The sequence below is a fragment of the Plectropomus leopardus genome, chromosome 4 (genome assembly GCF_008729295.1).
Source record: "Plectropomus leopardus isolate mb chromosome 4, YSFRI_Pleo_2.0, whole genome shotgun sequence".
Lineage (NCBI taxonomy): Eukaryota > Metazoa > Chordata > Actinopteri > Perciformes > Serranidae > Plectropomus > Plectropomus leopardus.
The window spans coordinates 27,197,432-27,218,655 of NC_056466.1; the positions used below are offsets into that span (position 1 = coordinate 27,197,432).

The 21,224-nt window shown below is 42.1% G+C and overlaps 1 protein-coding gene across 1 annotated transcript in view; it reads right to left on the bottom strand.

The window, feature by feature from the left end:
• Positions 1-21,224, bottom strand: part of si:ch211-214c7.4 (mucin-5AC) — a 31,964-nt gene that overhangs the window by 4,271 nt on the left and 6,469 nt on the right. The window contains exons 2-4 of the mRNA XM_042485144.1: positions 10,226-10,920; positions 10,039-10,132; positions 77-255 (exon numbers count right to left, since the gene is read on the bottom strand). Coding sequence (XP_042341078.1) covers positions 77-255; positions 10,039-10,132; positions 10,226-10,817 — 865 coding nt within the window. The 5' untranslated portion in view covers positions 10,818-10,920. The remainder of the gene's footprint in view (positions 1-76; positions 256-10,038; positions 10,133-10,225; positions 10,921-21,224) is intronic.

A 21,224-nucleotide genomic window follows, 5' to 3' on the forward strand; every position in this document is an offset into this window, starting at 1 on the left:
TTATGTAATCCAAATGTATACGGGACATGGCTTCAGAAGAATCTCCTCCTTGTTCTAACATAATGTAACGTCTTACCTTTCTTAGCAGCAGCAGTTTTGGGAGGCTGTGCTGCTGTGGTCCTGCCAGTAGAGGGTATGGTGTTCACTCTAGAAGCAGCAGTTTTGGCAGTCGTAGTGGTGGAGGGCTTGACTGTAGCTGAGGCGGGCCTGGCTGTGGCGGATGCAGGTCGAGATGTTGAAGGACCTGTAGCAGGCCTGGAGGAAGAGAAACAGACATTTTCAAGTTGCACACAAACAAAAAACAAGCTGTAGCAGTTCAGTGATTGTAGTCCATCCACTTTGTTGGCAAAGATCCAAATATGAAATCTGATGCCCTGCCTCGACATGCATTTACAAGCATAAATAAATGATCTGTCTTAATGTAAACCACAAAAGCAATTTCAACAGGAACCCATTAACACAGCACCATCCATCTAGTGCCACACTGTAATGCCGCCTTCATTCTGGAATCACTTCCAACGGGCGAGGACACGGTGTAATGAGAAGGAGGCTGACGGGAGAGAAATAGATGGAAGGGGAATGGAAAGCTTGAATAGGGGAAGACTGACAAAGAAAATAGGTTATGCAGAGGAAGAGGAGATGAAAACTGAGGCAGTGACAGGAGCAGAAGGTACTGAATTAGGAAATGTATGGTGAGCAGAAAGAAAAGACAACAGAGTAACAAAAAGGAAAGAGTGAAAGCTGCCAACAGAAGAGGAAGATAAACGACAGTGGAAAAATACGGCTAAAACGAGGAGGAAAGGGAGAGGTTGGCATTAAAGCTAAGAGCACATACAGCAGGTTGGGGAGGAGGGAAGAAGACAGTCTTAAAATCAATCCTGTTTTAAGCTCCTGGTCTACTACTCAGTCTGGAGGAGTTCTTATGTGACACTGCACAAATCCACTCAATCACAACAACTGCAGCTGCGAGCCACAACTCCTTTCCCCACTTCCTCTCCTCTTCCATTAGGCTCTTCTCCTTGACAAGCAGACAGATTTACCGTGTGCTCGGCCTTTATAACAGACACACTGCTGACTACAATAAACTTGACATCGCATCGGTTCACTTAGCATATTCTTAATGTCAAAACTGTCACAAAAAAGGGGCTCTGAAGCCACCGTCCTTCTTTTTGGAGTCTCAATCTGTTAAGTCCTAGTTCACACTAAACAACCACAGCCCTGATTTTCCACTTGCCATTAGTATTTAGAGCTCCGTGACAAAAGCCCCAAATCAGAGGCAAATCAGCACTGGCTCTGCACTTGGGTGCTATGTGTGAACTGTTAAAAAAATGTGAGCCAAAAGGGTCACCAATGCATGACAGAACCTCCCCAGAAATCTAGCATGCTACTAAGTTGTAGTTAGTAGTACCTAGTTAAGCAGGTTACAGCCGATAACTGCACCAGAGACACAAGGGCGACCATGGTGGAGAGAGTGACAGCAAGAGGAGAAGGGAAGGTGGAAGGTGGGCTATTACATGCAATGTTTCTTCAGGTTATTTGCCTAATTACTTAACTCGGCATGCTGCTTTGTCATTTTTTGACAATGATATTTTCGAGTTGTGAAAGATCTTGTAGTGTGTGATCCTGTGTCGCTGATAGGTCATGTAGTGTGATAAACCACAACTTCAAGATTCCTGATTACATACTTGCTGTTGTGTCTTGTGAACGGTACAGCGATATGGCAAATATGAAAGTTGTGTGGCATGAACTTAACCTAAGGTTTATAAAAGAGTTCTTGAATCAGCAGATTAGAGTTTTGCTGAGACTTGAATCCAGCTAATCCCTGTGTCTTTAAAATCACATCTGACTAAATCTGGCATTATTGTCAAATTTCAGGCCCAAATCCAACTCTGCACTTATGTTTGATTTCACTGCCAATTTAAATCTTCTTGTTGCATATGTAGGGATGAAAAGGTTGAATATTTGACAATGAACTATGATAAAATGGAATTACCTTTTCAGATTTTAATTATGTTTGAAGCCATGTTTGATTACTTGGTTGGTTTGGTTTGATAACTCACATTAAATACTGTCCAGCATTAAACAAAATGTAATCAGGGGAATAGCAGAACAAAGGGAGAGTGTTGCTTAGAGTGGGCATGCAGCAGGCGAAACCAGTGACGGTGCTGGTGCCTTTTCCTCATCTACAATGACACAGACACTCGAGCAAGCACTTAAAAGACAGGCTATCATTGATGTAAATGCACATTTGACATGGTTTTCATTTGTTTACATAAGGTATTACTTACGTTATTACTTTTAGTTTTGTGTGGAAAGAAGTGCTGCTAATTTTATTTATGGTTTTCAATAAAACAACTTGATGAAATGAATTCAGTATTTGTTACATTTCTAAACAACAACAGCGTGATAATATCGATGATGACAGTGATAATTTTGTCTGTATAATGGGGATATTGAATTTTTACATGTGATAGGCATGGGCTCAGTTGACCAGCACAGTCAGAGAGAAGAAAAATGACATTTGAAATCATCCAATCTCAAACACCATCCAAGCTCTTTGTCAACATTATTTAAAAAAATGGCCTGAACCTGAAACTTGATACTAAAATCAGGTGGCAGTTGTCAGCCTTTCTTTATGGTGTTAGGCAGTTTAGCACATGTAATAAAGTTGTAGAGATCTTATGTTACAGAAGCAAAACTCTGTGATATCATTCAGTTTTTTCTTTTTATTTTCAGAGCCTTATTGAGGGCCACAAGATGGCCCCACTGGCAAATCATTTTCTACAAACTCTCCTGCTCTGAGCAGATGAACCAAAGCATGCAATTATGAAATATTTCCATGTGCTAGCACACTGTTATATGTCAGTTGATCAGTGGTGTTGATTTGTCTGTGGCATTTGTGCATGCGACTAAAAGGCGCAGTAACACGAGCAGCAGTAACCTACATAAAAATCTGGCTCTGTGAAATCTCCACACAATGTATTTGTCTCGTCAGGCTCCAAGAATTTGACGTAATCTGTGCTGCAACGCACTGCTGCATTGGCTAAACTACAAACAAAGTCGATCAGTAAAATGAGCAAGTCGTCACCCGCAGGCAGCTCAAACCATAATTTCTAGACTTGAACCCTTGTGTAGAAAAACAATGCAAAACCTCAGCGCTGTACATAATACACAAAAGTTGACATCTGTTTTTAATAAAAAAACAATTCATTTTCACAATTCATTTTTTACAGGTATGAGCAGCATAATCGAATGTAACTGCCTAAAGGAACAGTGTGACCCCACCGCCAATTACAACAATCTCCATTACGTCTTCTTGTGGATGTGGTCTGCCGACATGTTAGATAATGTAGACGTGAACTGACGGAGACACACTGACTTTGATGGCTTCCAGCGGGAAATAGCATGCCTGCACACAGATGCCTCTCCCACATCACAATAACCATTACAATGACCATTTGTTTTCCTGAGATACAACCACTGTGCAGACATGGACTCATAGGGGTATTGTAATTGGCTGCTATCAGACAGACGATTTGGGTTGTAATGTGAAGAGCAGCCTGAACACTAGGAAGTGTGTCAGAGAAGACATTTGCCCTGAGTGAATGCTGGGTAATAATGCACAACAGGAGAAAGTAATCGAGGAGATACTTAAGACAGAGGAAAAGGGAACTTCTGAGCAGACAAATAATAACAGAAAGGGGGGGAAAGGTTGGAAAAGGTGCATGAGCGGAGTCCGTTTTTCATATCCAGTACTGCATGCAAGCAAATATGAATTGACAGTATCACTCAATTACTGCAGGAATCAAGGCAGACATAACTGAGCGCAGAAAAGTGAGTGAGTGGAACTGAAAGATGAAATTAGACTACAAGACATAAATAAAGATTAGAGTTAAGGGATGGGATTTAAGAGGGTAAGGGGAGGTCACAGACACAATATGCCCCCCCAAACCCTCCCTTCATTGTTTTATGATGAGTCATAAAAGGTTTCATCTAGAGGGGTGGCACAGAGAGGAACACACAGACTCATTAATGTGTGTACTCCACACACTGCCTGTGGGTGGTGGCTGGTGGTTCTGTTGTCGGTGTATTAGTATGGATTACATTTCCTGCCAACAGAGGCTTGAAATCAATAGGGAGGATGAGAGGCACTACGCAGCCATCTTCAGGAGGTTAATGACCAATCACAAGGTCCTCTTGAGGGCGAAGGTCAGCAAAGGGACAAGTCACTAATGTGCTTTCTTCTTTTTACATTCAATATTCACAAGTGTTTCCAACAGATGCAAACAACATGCCCATGGTATATTAACATACTGAGCAGCTGCAACATCTGTTTGGCTAAAAACCAAAGTGTAAACAGGAGCCAGGGGGGCTTTAAAGCCACACCTACTTCCATCCGTTCATCCATGGCTCCCTCTGCACTCTTTTTCCTTCTGAAAACACAGCTGGGAGGCTAAACTTCCTTGGCATCCCGCTACTGTAGATTAAATTATTCTGTTTTAATCACGCCAAACAGAACGGAGAGGGCTTGGCCAGGGGGTACACTTTATCCCCGCTGCAGTAAGCTCGTCCCACAAATAAAATGTGGTTCAAGTGCACATTTTTCTGTCCTCGCCCCTTCTCCCCCCCCCCATCTCTTCAAGGGCCCCCTTCCGAGACAACAAATGGATCTGGAGCACCCTAACAATACCTTGTTTGGCTTGTAGGCTGTCCAAAACCAGCTGTTTTACTCTTTCCTGAGAGGAGCAGACATTCCTAAGGTTTGTGTGGGCCTACAGTTATCTCCCTGACAATATGGAGCGGAGGGGCTTGAATCAGCTCAGTGGAAAGTTGAGATGAAGTGTTGCAGCCGAGCAACACTTGCATGGCAGACAGTGTTGGCTCTTATGAGGCCCTGGGCACCCGCTGTCACTGTGAAAGATACCATGGGCCTTTTCTGTTAGGACAGTAATCCTGCTCCACACCAAGCTGAGGAGAAATGACAGTTTTATCTCCAATGGGACCAGGCAAACGTAATCGGGGGAATAGAAGGGGAGAGAAATGGACAAAATGGCAGGATAAAAGGAAGAAAGAGTGTTGTACATAGCCAAGGCCAGTGCAATGTTTTGGTGTAATTTTGATAAATTCGTCATTACAACCCTTTCATTTTTTTGAATAATGAGGGAACATTCAGTATCTGAAAGACCAAACACTACTATCCACAGCTATTCTAACCATTCCTAATGGGGACGATACGGACATAAATCATGTTACAGGTTGTTAAGCAACATAAAAACTGTCCTTCTCATGTTACACAACCACTCTCTAAATTTTAGTCTCTGTATGCAGCTAAATGATGGATGAGTTAGAAATATGGGGACAGCCTGATGGGAGTTGGGCTGTAAGGAGGGCTTGAGGATCCTGGCCAAATGCCCAGCCCTGTGCCTGCACAGACGGCAGAAAAAAAGGAATGAGGGGAAAGAGAGGGGAGATTGAAAGGGGGGGGTGGGGTGGACATAGACTGATTGCCCAGTCAGTGCAAGGACACCATAACCCGTCGTTAGAGGAGAGGAGAGCAAAGAAGGTGCCAGATTTGACAACATTTGGCTTCTACTCCAGTTATCATGGGCTTTCATCGACCACTGAGACATCTTCCCGTCAATTCAGATAAATAGTGCATCTACACATGCGTTTTTCAAGACCCTTTCACAAACGCACTGCAAACCTGGAATGATCTAGACGTTACCCAGAGGAGCTGTGTGAGACTGCAAATGTCCAAATCATTTGGATCTGATTTTAAACTGACTTAATGCTGCCAGTGACCAAAGTACAAAGTCTGTGTAATGTCCAATTCAGCCCATGTGTGACGTGTCAATGACATTTCCATTCTGCGGTTTGCACAAAACCAGAAGAAAAAAAACCATCTGACGTCTAACTAGACAGAATATGAGTTACGGGAGCTTCTTCTGTAAGCAGATCTTTAGACAATTTCAAGGAAGGGCAAGAAACTCTGTTGTTTATGACTAAATCACAAACTCCTCCTGTAAGCACAATCCCTTGCCAAATAAAAAGGGAGTATTTCCAGTGGGTAAAAATGCTTCAGACACAGACAATCTCCCATTGTGTGCTACACAGGGCTGTACCGGACTCATTTGGCTGTTCAATGCCAATATTTGATGATTCGTTTTGTTTTAGAGTCTGAACAGGCTCTGCTGGACATTCAGTGTGGCAGTGGCATTCACGTAATACAGTAAACAAGCTAACGATGCAAACAACGCATCGCAAATACGCATCGTTTTTTTGCCATTACTAAATAACAAAAGTCAGAGACTGTATCTTATTAACTTGCTGTGAGATGTAAATTTACCACTTCATCACCTGGTGCGGTCTTTCTCTCCCTCTTTGCCGCTGCCTGCATGTCCGCAGCTGCAAAATTAGCATGAAAGTCAAGAGCACTCACTCCGCCAAATCTGGGGACCAAAATGTCCCCTGAAGTACACAGCACAAAAAAAGGCGACTGCTCAACTTGAAGCAATCTCATTCGACTGAAGGGTCTCCGACTTTCACAGGGCAGCCCTACATGTGTGAAAGGCAAACTCCTGATTCTACAGACATTGTCCAGAGTCCATGAGAAAAAGGCTTTAGTTGCATACAGTATGTAAAAAAAAAACCCTCAAATATCAACACACAGCTGGAGCAGCCCTACAACATTACTGCACACACAAAGGGTGTTCAGCACAGAAGCAGAATGTACTGCCTTATCCATCATATTCTTTGAAATCTTATTGCCACCATACCTAAGCACAAATCCTATTTCCAGGAGCTCATAGCTGAACATGATCACCTAATCTCATTTGCCCTTCCCGTCCGAGGCTCTGGGAAAAGTAAAGTCATTTTTAAAAAACCCAATATGTTTCCATTCCTCCCTTGGTACAATTAACATGAATACTTCATGCAGGAGACAGGTCTTTAAACTGGTCACAGGCAGTGTGTGCTACTGGACTTTCAGTGACATGTGTTTTATGTTGGCCTTACAATAAGCTTCAAAAGATCTAAATGTAAGAATTACTTGCAGATACTTGACTTTAAAAAATGATTACTTCTGTGATTGGTAGATCAACAGTGAATGCTGTTGCCTCAGCAATGTGAGAAACAATATAGCAGGGCTGGAATTACAAAGACGAGGCTGCACAGGCATTGTGTCACAACTAAATTATCCTATTATGTAATGTCAAATCATTTAACACCATTAAATTCTGTTCCATGTGTCGCTATGGATTGGTAACGCCATCATTTTCAGTGTCAATGCAAGTCAGTGCATGAACTGAGAGAAGGTCTGTTGGTGTTATTGCCCGACTCTGCCAGGGAGCTGGCACGAACAACAATCCTGACTGAAAAGCACACGACTACTGTTGCCACACAAAGGATTCGACACGCCACTGACTTTGACATCACATGCAGGTGGCATGAAACGCAACACGCATCATCTGTCACATGGGCAGACACCTGCCGCTGTTCTGCTGTTGTCCTCTCCGTGTCTCAAGCAGAGAGGCGAGCGCCTGACGTCACGTCCCGGGGATCGAGCCAGGAAATGTTCACATAGGGATGATGTGCTGCTGTAATCAGACTCCAAACACTTGAAATGCCTCATCTGATTAATTCAGAGGATGAGCGTCTCCGTGTACACACCCTTCGGCACACACAGACACAGACGAACATACTCACACAAACACCCAGTATACATCAAGAGCAACCACTCCTTGCTGGACCGATCATCAGCCAAAATGTATGGTATCAAGTAAACATCAAATATGTTGGCTTTTGAAAAAGCCAAGATGGAAAACAATTAGTCCTTCTGGCAATTCAGTAATTCATCAAGTGAAAACTAAAACACGATTCTCTGTTTCCAGCTTCTCCAATATGCAAAGTTGTTGATTTTCTCCATTTTATATAAATGTCAACTCAATTTAGAGAACTTGGGCTGGGCATTTTTGTAGACTGAGCAATAAGAGAAAAACAAAAGGGTAACAAAAATAATGGTTGGTTTCAGCCAGAGCATTGTTCTCTGTGAAAAATTTCTATACCTACAATAAAGAGAGTGGAGGTACAGAAATCAGGTCGATACACACGTATTGTTTTTTTCTCTCCAATAGCAAAGACAAAATGCACTGACCCTGTGGTGCTTGACAAAACAGAATGACGCAGCACGGGGGCAGCACATTGTCCCTTTATTTAATAACAGATCATTAAGAGGGAAGACAAGTGCAGAGAGAATCTAATCAGGCCTCTCAGTAAAGAACACCACATCCTGTAGAAAGATGTCAGAGTGGTGCATTTTGGATCTGACGCTCTATAAACTTCAGAGACAGACCACTTCACATTCACAAAGGCCGATTGCATTAATCACGTCAAGTCAATTTTATTTAAATAGTCCAACATCACACATCACAAATTTGCCTCAAGGGCTTTGCCATCTGTTAGGGCTGTGCTGAAGTGTTTGAAGATTCATTCATGAAGTTAACATTTGAATTCTAAATCATTATTTGAATGCTGTACATCTTTTTCCTGGCACAGTTGCAGATAAAGATTAGGCTATGCTAATTTTATTAGTATTATTTGTGTATAATATTATTTGTAGAATTAGATTCCAGTGGAGTCTGTGTGTGATGGCTTTAAACTTGTGTGATCAAAGAAAGATGCAATAGTTTGTAAAATTCACATTTGTATCTAACAAAATAGTCGAGTTCAATCCATCTTTGATGGCATTTAGTCTTTTTTTTTTTTTTTTTTTTAAAGTGCTTGCTATTAGGCATGCTTCTCTATTAATGAGGCAGTGTAGCAGCAGTTGAACAGCACCTTAAATTACATTCATTCATTAAAAAAAGTTGAAATAATAATAATAATAATAATAATAATAATAATAATAATAATAATAATAATAAACAATAATAATAATAATAAAAAGGCTAACTCATTTAGCCCAAAGAATCACTTTATTCAAATTGTGGATTTTGCTCCAAGGGTTTTAAGTTTTCTTTTAGGGTTATGGTGTCATAAAATATTACAACAGAAATTTAAAGCTTCATTTGGGAACACACAACATGTATTACACGCCTTAGAGAGGGATCCCTCCTTAGTTGCTCTTCCTCAGGTTTCTACCATATTTTCCTCTGTTAAATGGTCATGATTTGTGATATTGGACTTTATAAATAAAACTGAAAACCTCTATAGAATTCAAAAAAGCAAAAAAATGACATTTGGTACAGCATTACAATCTGTATGTCAGTAGTTCTAAACTTGTAATGACAATCTTATAAATACATGGAATAACTACCAGCTGCTACTTGTGTTTGGCAACTTAATATAAAAGCTTGTATTTGTCCTCGATATTTTGAATTGCTTTCGAGTGAAAAGTCTTTATCAACAAAAGCTTTCTAGTCAAAATGGCAGTAAATGACAGTCAACAACGGAATACTACAACAGCCAAACCGATCATTTGAGAGCAGCACTTTGAGTCCAACTAGAGCATTCTCTGTCCAAACCACCAGCTCAGTATGAGAGGGATTATGATCCGAATCAATAGCTCTCTGCCCTGGGGAGATGGGGCTGGTTTCTGCCAGGGGGTCTGTTTGGGACAAAGCGGTGGTTCTTCAGTATCGCTGCCTCTGTTAAGGCCCTCTGTCTCAGGTTATTTCTGCTAACATGACTCACGCTCTTGAAGCGAAATCTGACTCAATAACGGCCAAAAGACCACAATGGACCTCGTTCTCCACTGCTCTCTTTTAGGGCATCAAGATAAACAGTCAACCTCTCATCCAGTTTGTAGGGGGGATTATATAGTTGAGATCTCAGAGAGGGGGAGGATGTGTGTGAATGACAGACAGAAACACAATCAGGAAAAAAAAGAAAGCGAGGGAGGAGTAGTATTGTAAGTAAAACAAAAAGAGGTTTACCAAACACATAACTTCATTCAAATGTCTGAATGGACACTACAACACTGGCTGCTTAGATTAATTTAATCTCCTCTCCTTGCTGCTTGATTTTGATAAACATGCATACCTGGTGGTCTTTGAAACGGCAGCACCAGCAGTTGTTGTTTTGGTTGAAGTGCCGGATTTCGGGATAGTGGACGCCGCTGCTCTGCTGGCAGTAGCTACAAGAAAATGGGAGATCAAAATGAGACTGCACAGCAATCAGAAAAAGCAAAAGCAAAAAGTTCAGTTTTACTTATCTCATTCAGACTTACCTGTGGTTTTGGGTCTAGCTGCGTTAACAGTCTCAGCTGCTGGTCTCTTCTTAGTGATGCCGTTCACTGTTGTTGGTTTGGTACCATTTGTTGCTGTGACAGCAGCAGCAGAGGTAGTCCTAACCGGTCCAACAGGCTTCTTGTCAGGCACTCTAGTTTGGTTCTTGACCGAGGAGGAAAATGCTGCTACACCCACCGGTCTTTTCGGCACAGCCCCCGCGGCTGACGCTTTTGCTGTCGTTGTTGCTGTCGCTGCTGTTTTCTTGACTGCAGCTGCTCGGACATTGTTGGAGGCTTTGATGTCATTCACCGTGCGGTGCGTGGCAGTACCTGGCCGTGATCCGGACGCCCCTGCAGATTTGGCTGTGTACTGTGTTTTAGTTGCAACAGCTTTGGGTTTGACTTTGGGGTCTGCTGCTGCCACTGGCTTGCCACTGGCCTTCGGAGAAGCGGCGGGTGCTGCATCATTTGCGGCTTCCTCTAGCTGTGATGGGGCTTGCTCTGTTGTGTTGTCTTCCGATGACGAGGGTTCTGCTACTGCTGCTGCTTCAGTGGCCTCCGTGGTTTCCATGGTATCCCCATCCGGTTTCATTACCTCCTTCTAAAAGCAGTGGACACCGATGTTGCTGCTTGCTTACAAGGTCCAGGGGCTCACGCTTGTCTTGATTGGCTGCTCCCTCTCACACTTAAATGTCCTGTAGAACAAAACACATAATCACGATGTATTAATGATTTTCTTTTACTGCATACCTCCTCTTAAATGTAGGACTGAACCATGTAGCACCACTCATGAAATCATATGATGAACATGTCACTGTCAGCCAAAGGAAATGCCATTTATGGAAAGGGGCCTCCAAGGAATTTGAAGAAGTCTGAAAAACAGGAAGTCAGCAGTGAGAGATGCCAACAAATGTGTTTTCTAAACCAGAATGACTAGTCCAACCATCTAACCCAATTACCATGGTAATAATGCATCATAATGGATGCGGTACCAAAATAATCACTATTAAAATACCACAATAAAAGGAGCTGTGGATTGGTTTAACTGCACATTTTATGGGGCAGAAATGTAAAAAAAACAAAAAAACTGATGACTTGCGACTGTGCTCCAAATGGATTCCAGCATCTTGAAATTGAAAGGGAAAAAGCTGCGGTTTGGAGTGCTGAAAGCCAAGAGGTTTGCAATCTCCTGACATGACACACAGCCCACAGACGACGAGGAGAAGGAGGAGGTGGAAAGCAAGCACCAAATGGCCCACTTGTCAGCCATTGTCTTTGTTGAGCAGATGCAGATGGTAATCATTACATCATCGTGTGATCGCTTAACAGATCTGTGTGCTGGGAGATGCCTTAATCGACAGCATTAGTGGAAAACTTGAAATTTATGTAGAGTGGAAGAAGCTGTGGCGAGTCTGGAGAAAAAAAAGGGAAGAGATGTGGAGGATGTGTGTGAGTAGAGTCATATACAGGTCTTGAACTCATTAATATCAGTCAAGTTTTCTCTTGCTCTGGCAGAACAGAGCTCTTCCCAGATCCATTATTGGTTTATTTTCCCCCTTCATCATCCCCTCCACCCACGCTTCCCACTCCTTTGCTCCTCTGACCACAAAAGTTTCTCCCCACCCCCTCCCGATTACTCCTCTTTTTTTTTTTTTCCTATAGCCACTTGTTCCTCCCCTCCTCCCACTACTACCAGATCTGCTTCCAGTAAATTGCTACACATATGGTCCAGCCAGTAGAAGCTCTGTAAGGCCCAGGAAACAAGCTGTGCAAGAGATAGACTCAAGAGGATATAAAAACAAATTGAGAGAGCACAAAAAAAGAGCCCAGAGACATACATGTATGCAATAAACTACTGGAACAAAAGCTTTAAAAACAGAGCATAAATGAGAATAGATTCTTCCTTACAAGGCACGAAAAGCAGGAGTGATAAGAATGACTAAACCACAATAGCAATTTAGAAAGAGAGCAGACTGCCCTCTCAGTGCAAACTAATAAGAAGGTCATGGCTGGAGACGTTTTATGATACGCACGCCATTAAACCAGATAACTTAATACATCTTGGAAAAAGGAAAAGTTCCAATGAGCAAACATCCTCCACAAACATGAGATACTGAGTGCATTTATGCAGCCTCACAGTGTAGAATAATAAGCAAGTCTACAAACATTTGCCTTTAAGATGGATAAAGGATCTGTATTCACAAACTCACAACTTGCCAAAAGACATTTCAGAATTTTGGAGAAGTGGCACCTACTGCTGTCCAAAGGTCAGGAAACATTTGTTTCCTCGCCAGTTACACATTAACATCTAAGGCAACACAATACTGTGGGTGGCCCCTTTCTCCCAGATCCAAAAAGTGTTGATACTTTTACACTCCTGTTTATGGTGAAAGTCTGACCTCTTTGTTATCAATGTAACAAATGCTTCATTGATCAAAAGACAAGTACATTAATGGACCACTTGTTGCCCATTTGGAATGACCAGTTTGACCAGTTCAGTGCCAGGAGCTGATGAACAGACCTCCCCCGCCTACCCCAAACAAACACCCACACTTGTACACTCAGCAACTTAAACACCCAAATGTCTTGGATAAAATAATTAGACTATGTCATAACCTTTGGTTCAGCCATAGAAAAGTTACAACCTGGATTCTCCGTAAAACAGTTTTCCTCCTGCTGCCGTCTGTTGTCCTTGTTCCAAAATGGTCTCTGTGGTTACAACCCTGACACAGAAAGGAAGCTGAACAATGGAGAGTAGCCTCTTCACCAATGCAAAGATTAGGATTGTCCCTTCTTTTGGAAAATATTAAGCCCTGAATGATCAATTACTGTGCAGAACCTTTGGGACAGTGTTGCATGGAGATAAAAACCCATTGCCATGACTCCATTTATTAATAGGAAGGTTTGAAAGCCATTAGCAAATTGGTAACCTGGAGAGGTGGTTAGGGGTTGGCTTCTGACTGAGATTTTAATTTTGATCGGTTTCCATATTTGCATAAAAGAAGTACTTACGCCAAGTCAGACTTGCTCTTTGAGAACAGCTGGTTGGTCTCCTCGTCAATAAAAGCAGCCCAGTTTATTCAGACAGGAAGGAGCCACTCCAAATGTGAAGAACAGTGATACAGGGAATTTGACTGGCACCGTGATGTGAATGCCATCGTTTGGCCAGTGCAGCTACTAATGCCAGCGGCTTAACAGATCGCAGAATGAATCACATTCCTCATGTGATGACCCCCTTCTGGGCAAGTAAAGGCATCATGTCTAACCAGCTGACACTATGTGACGCAGCGCAGAGGGGAGGTGAATGGATCATTAAAATCCCATCCGCGCACGCACGCATGGATAAGAGATGTTTTAGTAAATTACAGCTAGACTGCTCAGCAGAGCTGATGCCTGTTTTCACATCCATCAGACCACCACTTGACACCAATACTATACACAGTTTTGGGATTCTTCACACTGTTGACACCTAGCTGAGAACATGTTGAGTCAGAGCTCCTGATTTTATGTTCAGAAAAATGACTGCACAGCAACACCAGCAGCATTTTTTAAATTGTCTGTCTGGTTGAGATGAAAAGCCTCATGCATTTTGATGACATGCAAGAAAACCTCTATTGTCTGCCATTCTCTCAGTACACATTTGCATAATAAAACCTAGTTCACTGAAGATTTTTAACCATATTCAGGACACAGCATGCCTTCTTTTTAGCCAGATTCACATGGCTAATATCACAATTAGCTCAATATCCCCAGTGACAGTTACAATGTGTTGCAAGTATTGTGATGACAAAGACAAGGGCCCAAACGCTGAAAAAAACTGCAGCAATATGCATTTATCCCAAGCAGGAGAAGAGTGTGTTTATAAATGCAGCCATCACTTTGTAGGGTTGTTAGAGGGAGTCTGTCTAGACAGAGAAAAGACTCAGTGGCCTCGGTGGTATTTACATTCCACTTCTTCTAATAAAGAAATATGGCCCTGTGTGTCATTAAATCTTACCCCTGACCTCTGTCTTGAGGCAGTTTAATTACATCTGCTGTACCCCAGCTCTCAGTCTCTCACTCTGCTCGTCCAGACATCAGAAGTGGTGCCTGACAAAATGGGTCATTTTTAATGCTGTGTCTAATACAAGCAGAGGGGGATTTAGCTGTGTTGAGAGCATGGCAGGGGTTTGGATTGCATTGTGCAGACTGCTGGAGGAAGTGGCAAACGAGGGGGGGCTGCTGCTGATGCTGGGGCTTAATGTCATCTTTAGATTTGCCCCAGACTGCTGTCACAATGCTGTAATTACAGAACACCAAAGAGGCATTACACAGTAAGGGTGTAACAGACTGATAGTGGGTCCAAACACAAGCTGGTGAAAAATATTCCAATATTTTAAGGAATATTTTACCCTTAGGTGTCTTTTTTTGTTCCAGCAGAATCAAGTAGTTGATCAACGGCTAAATAATCTCCAACTATTTCAACATTTACTACATATTTAAAGTCATACTTGAAGCAAAAATAGGAAGTACTCTGTACTTCCAGCTTCTACAATTTGATGATTTACATATTTTCTCTGTCTATGAAGAAACCTCCGAACAAACAATGTGTAGACTTATACTAAAGTAATTCCTTGCAGTTATCACTAGGGATGCATGATATTGGATTTTTTGCTGATGTCCGATATGTCGATATATAACAACTATTCTGGCTGATAACCACTACCAATATTGATATATCCACTTGATAATGTCCCTGCTCAGTGTGTGGCTGCATTTTTTTTCTGCAGAGAGTCTGCCGCCTCACCGCACGTTCTTATTTACTGTGTTTGGGACGTTTATGGGTGTGAAGCCCCACAGCACTCAGGTGAGGTGTGAGCTTTATAAAAAGGTAGTGATCAAATGCCAGACCATCAGCGGCAGGCATGCAAGAGACATGGTGCCAAAAAAGCACAAATATAGCAAGATGAAACGCTATATGAGAGTGAATCTGCACAGTATGCCTTTCAGTATATAGTAAAGTGAATCCATGGAGAAGTAGACTGTCTCACAAAATATATCTGAAGACATCACTTAAGGTTCTGAGTAATAATTGCGTTGCATTTTTCACAATTTTCTGTCATTTTATAGACCATGTGATAAAAATATATATATATTGACAGATAAATTGTTAATGAGAATATCTTTAGTTGCATCCCTAGTTTGAATATTAAACTAGCCATGTCAGTCGCCTGATGTTGAGTTTCTACTTTAAGATCCATGTCAACGATGCATCTGCTCCAAGATGATTCATGGTAGAAAGTGAATGCCAAAAGCAGCAGCGGTATCATGAGCACATCTGACCCATCCACATTCCAGCACTGCTGACTTCCTCAAGACTCCTCAGGGCTACAAAGTGACAGCTGGCCATGAACGTGTGTGTGTGTGTGTGTGTGTGTGTGTGTGTGTGTGTGTGTGTGTGTGTGTGTGTGTGTGTGTGTGTAGGTAGGGGAAGGGTCGTAGGAAGTCTAGTGAATGTGTATGTCCTATGTGTGCATCAGAGAGAGCAGCGTGTGAGGAGGGAGCAAATGAGCAAAGAAAGTGTAGGATCAAAGTGTGCATGATGTGAAAATGTCATTTGCAAAATTTTATATGCAGGCAAAAAAAAGAGGAAAAGTGGAATTTATAGCTATCTACCACTTCATGCATTCTTTCAATTCCACTGGCACACTTCTCCATCTTTACAATCTTACTAGAACAGCACCATCAGGCATATAAAACAGACAAAAGGTGGCCTGCTGAACTAGACTGTGGTTATAGGTCTGGGAGTGTTAAGCAGACAGTGAATGTGAATGTAGAGTATGACAGTGTTAACAAATGAGATTGAGGCCTATCTGTCTTGTTGGTGCGTTAACTCTCCTCTGGCTGTGTGTTCAAGGCGTGTACACAGGAAGAAACATAAGCAGTATTCAGCCCGAGTGTGGACACACATGTCAATGAAAAGGCTAAGAGGAAGGCTGGTTTATGCAGTGGAATGAGAAGCACAACAAGAAGTTTAATCGTGTTTGGGAAAGAAAGGGGGTTTCCTCACTCTGGGCTCAAGCTTTATTCTCAAAGCAACATATCAGATGCAGGAAAACTGCTGACTTTCAGGCCAAACCCTGTCTCCTACTACCACCACCTCTCCAAAAAACATCAGAATTTACAAAAGCAGTCTTCAATGACCAATGAAGAATCTAAAAGCAAAGTCATGTTAAAAGTGGGGCAGTAAATTGACTGGGAGCCGCAGACTTACACACACACGCAGCCTCCCATTGCTCTGTCTGACCATAGAAGGCAGTAATGCCGTTTCTGCTGTTTAGTTCACACACATTCAGAGTGACAAGAGAGGCAGAGAGAAAGAAGAGAAATTCAATCTGCTCTTGGAACTTGCACACATACGTCTGAGAGCATGCTGACAGGAGAGGCAGAGAGCATATGAGCCAAGCATTTGTGAATATACAGCTCTACAGAGCACACTGCTGAATAGCTGCCTCCATCTCTGCACACCACGAGTCTTTGCAGCTCTCTCTCGCTCTGGCACACAAACACAAATATGAAACATCATGAGTCCTTGGAGGCTATTCCACAAACAAGGCCAAGACAAAGAATATTTATCAATTCTAAAAGTTTATATCTTATTCCCCTCTTGAATTAGAGTGAATCTGTGCTCCCGCTTAGATCAGAATCACAAAACTAACTTGTGAATTCCCCTGTTAGGATTAACAAAGTCAGTTAAAGCAAGCTACGGGTGGGAATGCATCATTACAAGCACAATGACCTCTACAAGCATGCAGCAAACTAGATGGTAATGTAGTTTTACGAAGCTATCACAACCAAAAAAGGCAACCAAATTGTCATTAAAAGTTGATCTTCGTGTGTTCAAGCTTACTGTGTGTAAAATGAACCCGACGAAGGGATCTAAAATAATGTGATCTTAAAATGATGGTGACAGCCTGCGCCAGGTTAGAAACAACCAATAAACATCAAGTCAGTGGAGGATGATGTAGCTTGTCAGCTATTATCAGCGTACGCCCAAACATTGCCATTGGATTATTGACTTTTGGCACAGCATTGCACAGGCAGTGAGGAGGACTGACACGTTGAAATGTAAAGTCCTTGAAAATGAGAAAACAGTGTGTCATCCTGATCACGTTTTGCATTAGTAACATGGCAAAGGCACCTGTTGCTGCCGTTTGATATAGAGGACATTTTATTACTCATCAGAGAGAACTCATCAGCTGAGAATGTTTTTCATGTTTTGGTTTTGTTCTGCCTCTGTTGTGGTCTAGCAAACCTTGTGGTAATCACAGACAAGTGCATTGTTATAAACTGTTGACAAAGAAAGAGATTGTCCTTGAAGATAATCCACACGCGTTTCAGCTGTCCAGAACATTTGATCTGACATTAGCTCACCTGTTCTATCAGAGAGACGACACATGGCCGAGGTAAGTAGACTGGATATGACTGTCAACATTACAACACCCATTAATCACTATATGCATTCCTCAGCAGGGCTCCTGACAGGCAAGAAAACATACACACACACAGACACACACACACACACACACACACACACACACACAAACACACACACAAACACACACAGCAAAACAACCCCATTACTTGTGGGGTACTGATGGATGATTGAGTAAGGAGACGCAGGTATTTTCTGTCCCTATCTCTCAACAATCTCATTAAAACAAAACCACAGAGGCACACACATACTGTCTGTACATCCCATCTATTTAGCAAAGATCGCAGACCTACTGCCATCCCTGATTCCTCACAGCATCTTTGTTGAGCATATTGTACGTGGAAAGTTTTTTAAATAACTTCATAAAAACTCAAACCATGAAACCACTTTATATCTGCATTACAAGTGGCTCTGTTTTAGTAGTCTACATGGTTTGACCCAGCTCTCTTATTTACTGTATGTACAAACAGTGAACCCGTGTACTTAGTTATCGCCGTCAGAAACTAACACTTTCCATGCACAATGTTATACAGTACATGAAACCATAAGAGCAACTAATGTCTAAAGAACTAAAGACTAAAGAAACAAAGACAAATCAAAGTGACAAAATAAACTGGAAAATGATTGCAGCTCTGAAAAACAACCTGATTTCCATCCATGCCTGGTGGATCATTAAGTTTTGCTCTAATACAACAGAAAAGATGCATTTTGGGCCATTACACCAAAGAAAAGGAAGCACTCCAACGTTAATTATCTGTTTCCGACTTCTGCTGTCAACATCCTGTATAGTGGATGATGTATTTGTGCAATATACGAGCATAAAAACATCACCCAATGCCACAACACTGCTCAACACTCCCAACCCTTTCGAATGAACTCCCTCATAGAGAGGAAGGGTTATTGCTGCGTAGGACTGTTTTCAGTACTTTGCTGGAAAACACATTTTACAATTTGAGCAGCTGTGGATTATGTAACCACAAAAACTATTGACATCAGTAAAGTATAAACCCCAAGAAAACAGATGAACCCTCAACAAAGATGCACCATCAAACGAGTTTCTACAGTTTTTTTTGTTTGCTTTTATTTAACCTCAGTGTGTGTGTGTGTGTGTGTGTGTGTGTGTGTGTGTGTGTGTGTGTGTGTGTGGTGGGCAGGACTGTACAGACCCCTTGTGGAAAACTATCAAGAAGATGAATGACACTCTATGCATCTCATTATCTGAAGACAAAGAAACACATTAACCCCCAATGATTTTACCGACTGTCTTCTCCTCATTGGTCCAAATAACAAGACTGCGTGCAAGCGCTGACAAGCCCGAGCCCTACATCACAGTATTTCATCCCAAGACCACATTTGCACTGAATAATGCGTGTTGTGAAATTATCTACAAATTGCATTCTCCAAAGTATCTTTTTGTCATGAGCCCCTGTCTTATTGAGCAGTAATTTATCCAAAGCATGGGGCCAAGGCCTAGGACAACTGTGATCTGACCGTGCTACTACCCTGACACTGAGAATTAACAACAGCTTTAAAATTTGGAGTAAAGCCCAATCCCCAAACTCAAACCAAATGATATTTAAGTCTCTTGCCCAAAAACTGCTACCAACCAGACATAAAATGCTAATTGTTAACAACAATATTATGGCACATTCATAATCTGCAGTTAGACAAACAGCCCACACATGTTCATGCATTTAAACATGTTTTCATAAACAACATTTGTTTATGAGTACCACATTGACTTAATTCATACTAAAACAACACACCACATGCTAATGAAAAACCCTTTATACTTGTGCTGGAAGGACATTCACCTGGAAGACATCCAATTAAAGACTTCCACCGGTTCAATATGACATGGTAATACTTTAGGATCAAAATCTACATTGTTATAAAGCTTCAATGATTCGGCAAGATGGTCCCAATTGTACTTCAGCAATGTGTAACTGCACTTCAAGCATGATATACAGATAAAGGTGAGGGCCCCTCCATGTTAGTGAATGCACATGGGCCAAACTCCTGTATCTTTGATATTAACCTCACTTCAGCATAGTGGGGGTAAGTGTGGGTGTGTTGTCCTTTTTATATATAGTCTATGGTACAAACATTTACCCCCCAGTATGGCAGAGAGCCTTTTGACATTTACTCGCCAAACAGAAAATGTACCCACTTCAGTGCTTGGCAGACGTCAATTTCAGACCCTTTCTATAACAATACTTTTAGACTAGTGGAGGAAATCAGAGTTTCATAGGAACTGCACTTTATCATTATATTCTGCTCTCTCTGTCCACACAGATAAAAATAATAAAACGTATTTAAAAAGGAACAAGATGGTTAGCATTGGGGGAAAAAAGCCAGTGCCCTTTGCAGAAAAAAACTCCAACACTTTCATAGAGGGGGTTGGGCTTGACATTAAGCAGGCAGCTTATTCTAATCAATTCCATACGGGACACTAACATGTGCTAAGTGACTCTAAGCTACTCAATAAGGCCATTAGGAGCAGGTGGTTAAATGTGGCTACAAGTTAAATGGACTAAGCCAGTTAGCCTTTAAGGGAGTGGCAGAAAAAACGAGATGCACTAGCGGCTACTGGCAGCAAACTGGTCTAAATAGCTGCAAGAAAATGGGTTGCAATCTGTTACAAACCTGGCAGGGTTTTCAAAAAGCACCAGGCCAGGCCCCGCTACCACCGGGACATGCTGACATCCGAGAGTGAAGTCGATGGGGTGGCATCATCAACTAGGGAGGGAATTGAGCGCTTGTAATCAGATCAGGTGGAAAAACAACAACAACAACACTCGCCATGATTATCTCAAGTGTTTGCGTGCATAACTGAGTACAACAGTAGGGTACTATGGGGGGGTGGGGGGGTGGGCGGACAAGCCCCATTGTCTGCACTTTGCACCACGTAACCCCCCTCAGGCATGGTGCCGAGGGGAGTGGGGGTGGGCTTTGAGTGGATTAACTGGTGTAACGAGACGGGGCAGCAGCTGGCGTGGGTAACTTCACCCAAAAGAACCCAGGGATATCGAATAGGCTGCAGGGTGAAAGAAGGAAGGGTGGATGACATGGTGATGATGGATAGTGAGATGTATATCACATGGATGGACTGAAAGCTCATGCAACCTGTGTTCAACCTTAAGGACAGATCGTCTTTCACAGGTTAATCTTTACTTTGCATTCAAAGACAGTCATCTGCAGCTCTAGTCCTCGCTGCTAAATGCGAGCACATCAGAAAGCTACAAATTTCATACAGTGCTCAAAGATTTCCCACACATTCATTTGTTTGTGGCAGCCCATCAGCTGGACTGTTTATTAGGAGCAACACTGGAATATATACCGTTCAGTTTATGATTGCACATCAACTCTGAGTAAAGAACGTACTCTGGGCACAGATGGAGCAGCAAACACCAGTGAAAGTGAAATGATTCATTGCACTGGTCCTGAAAGTTTACTTTTACTACAACCTTGTGACTGAAACTGCTCAGACTGCAAAAGAGGATGTGCAGAAGACATTAGTTATGA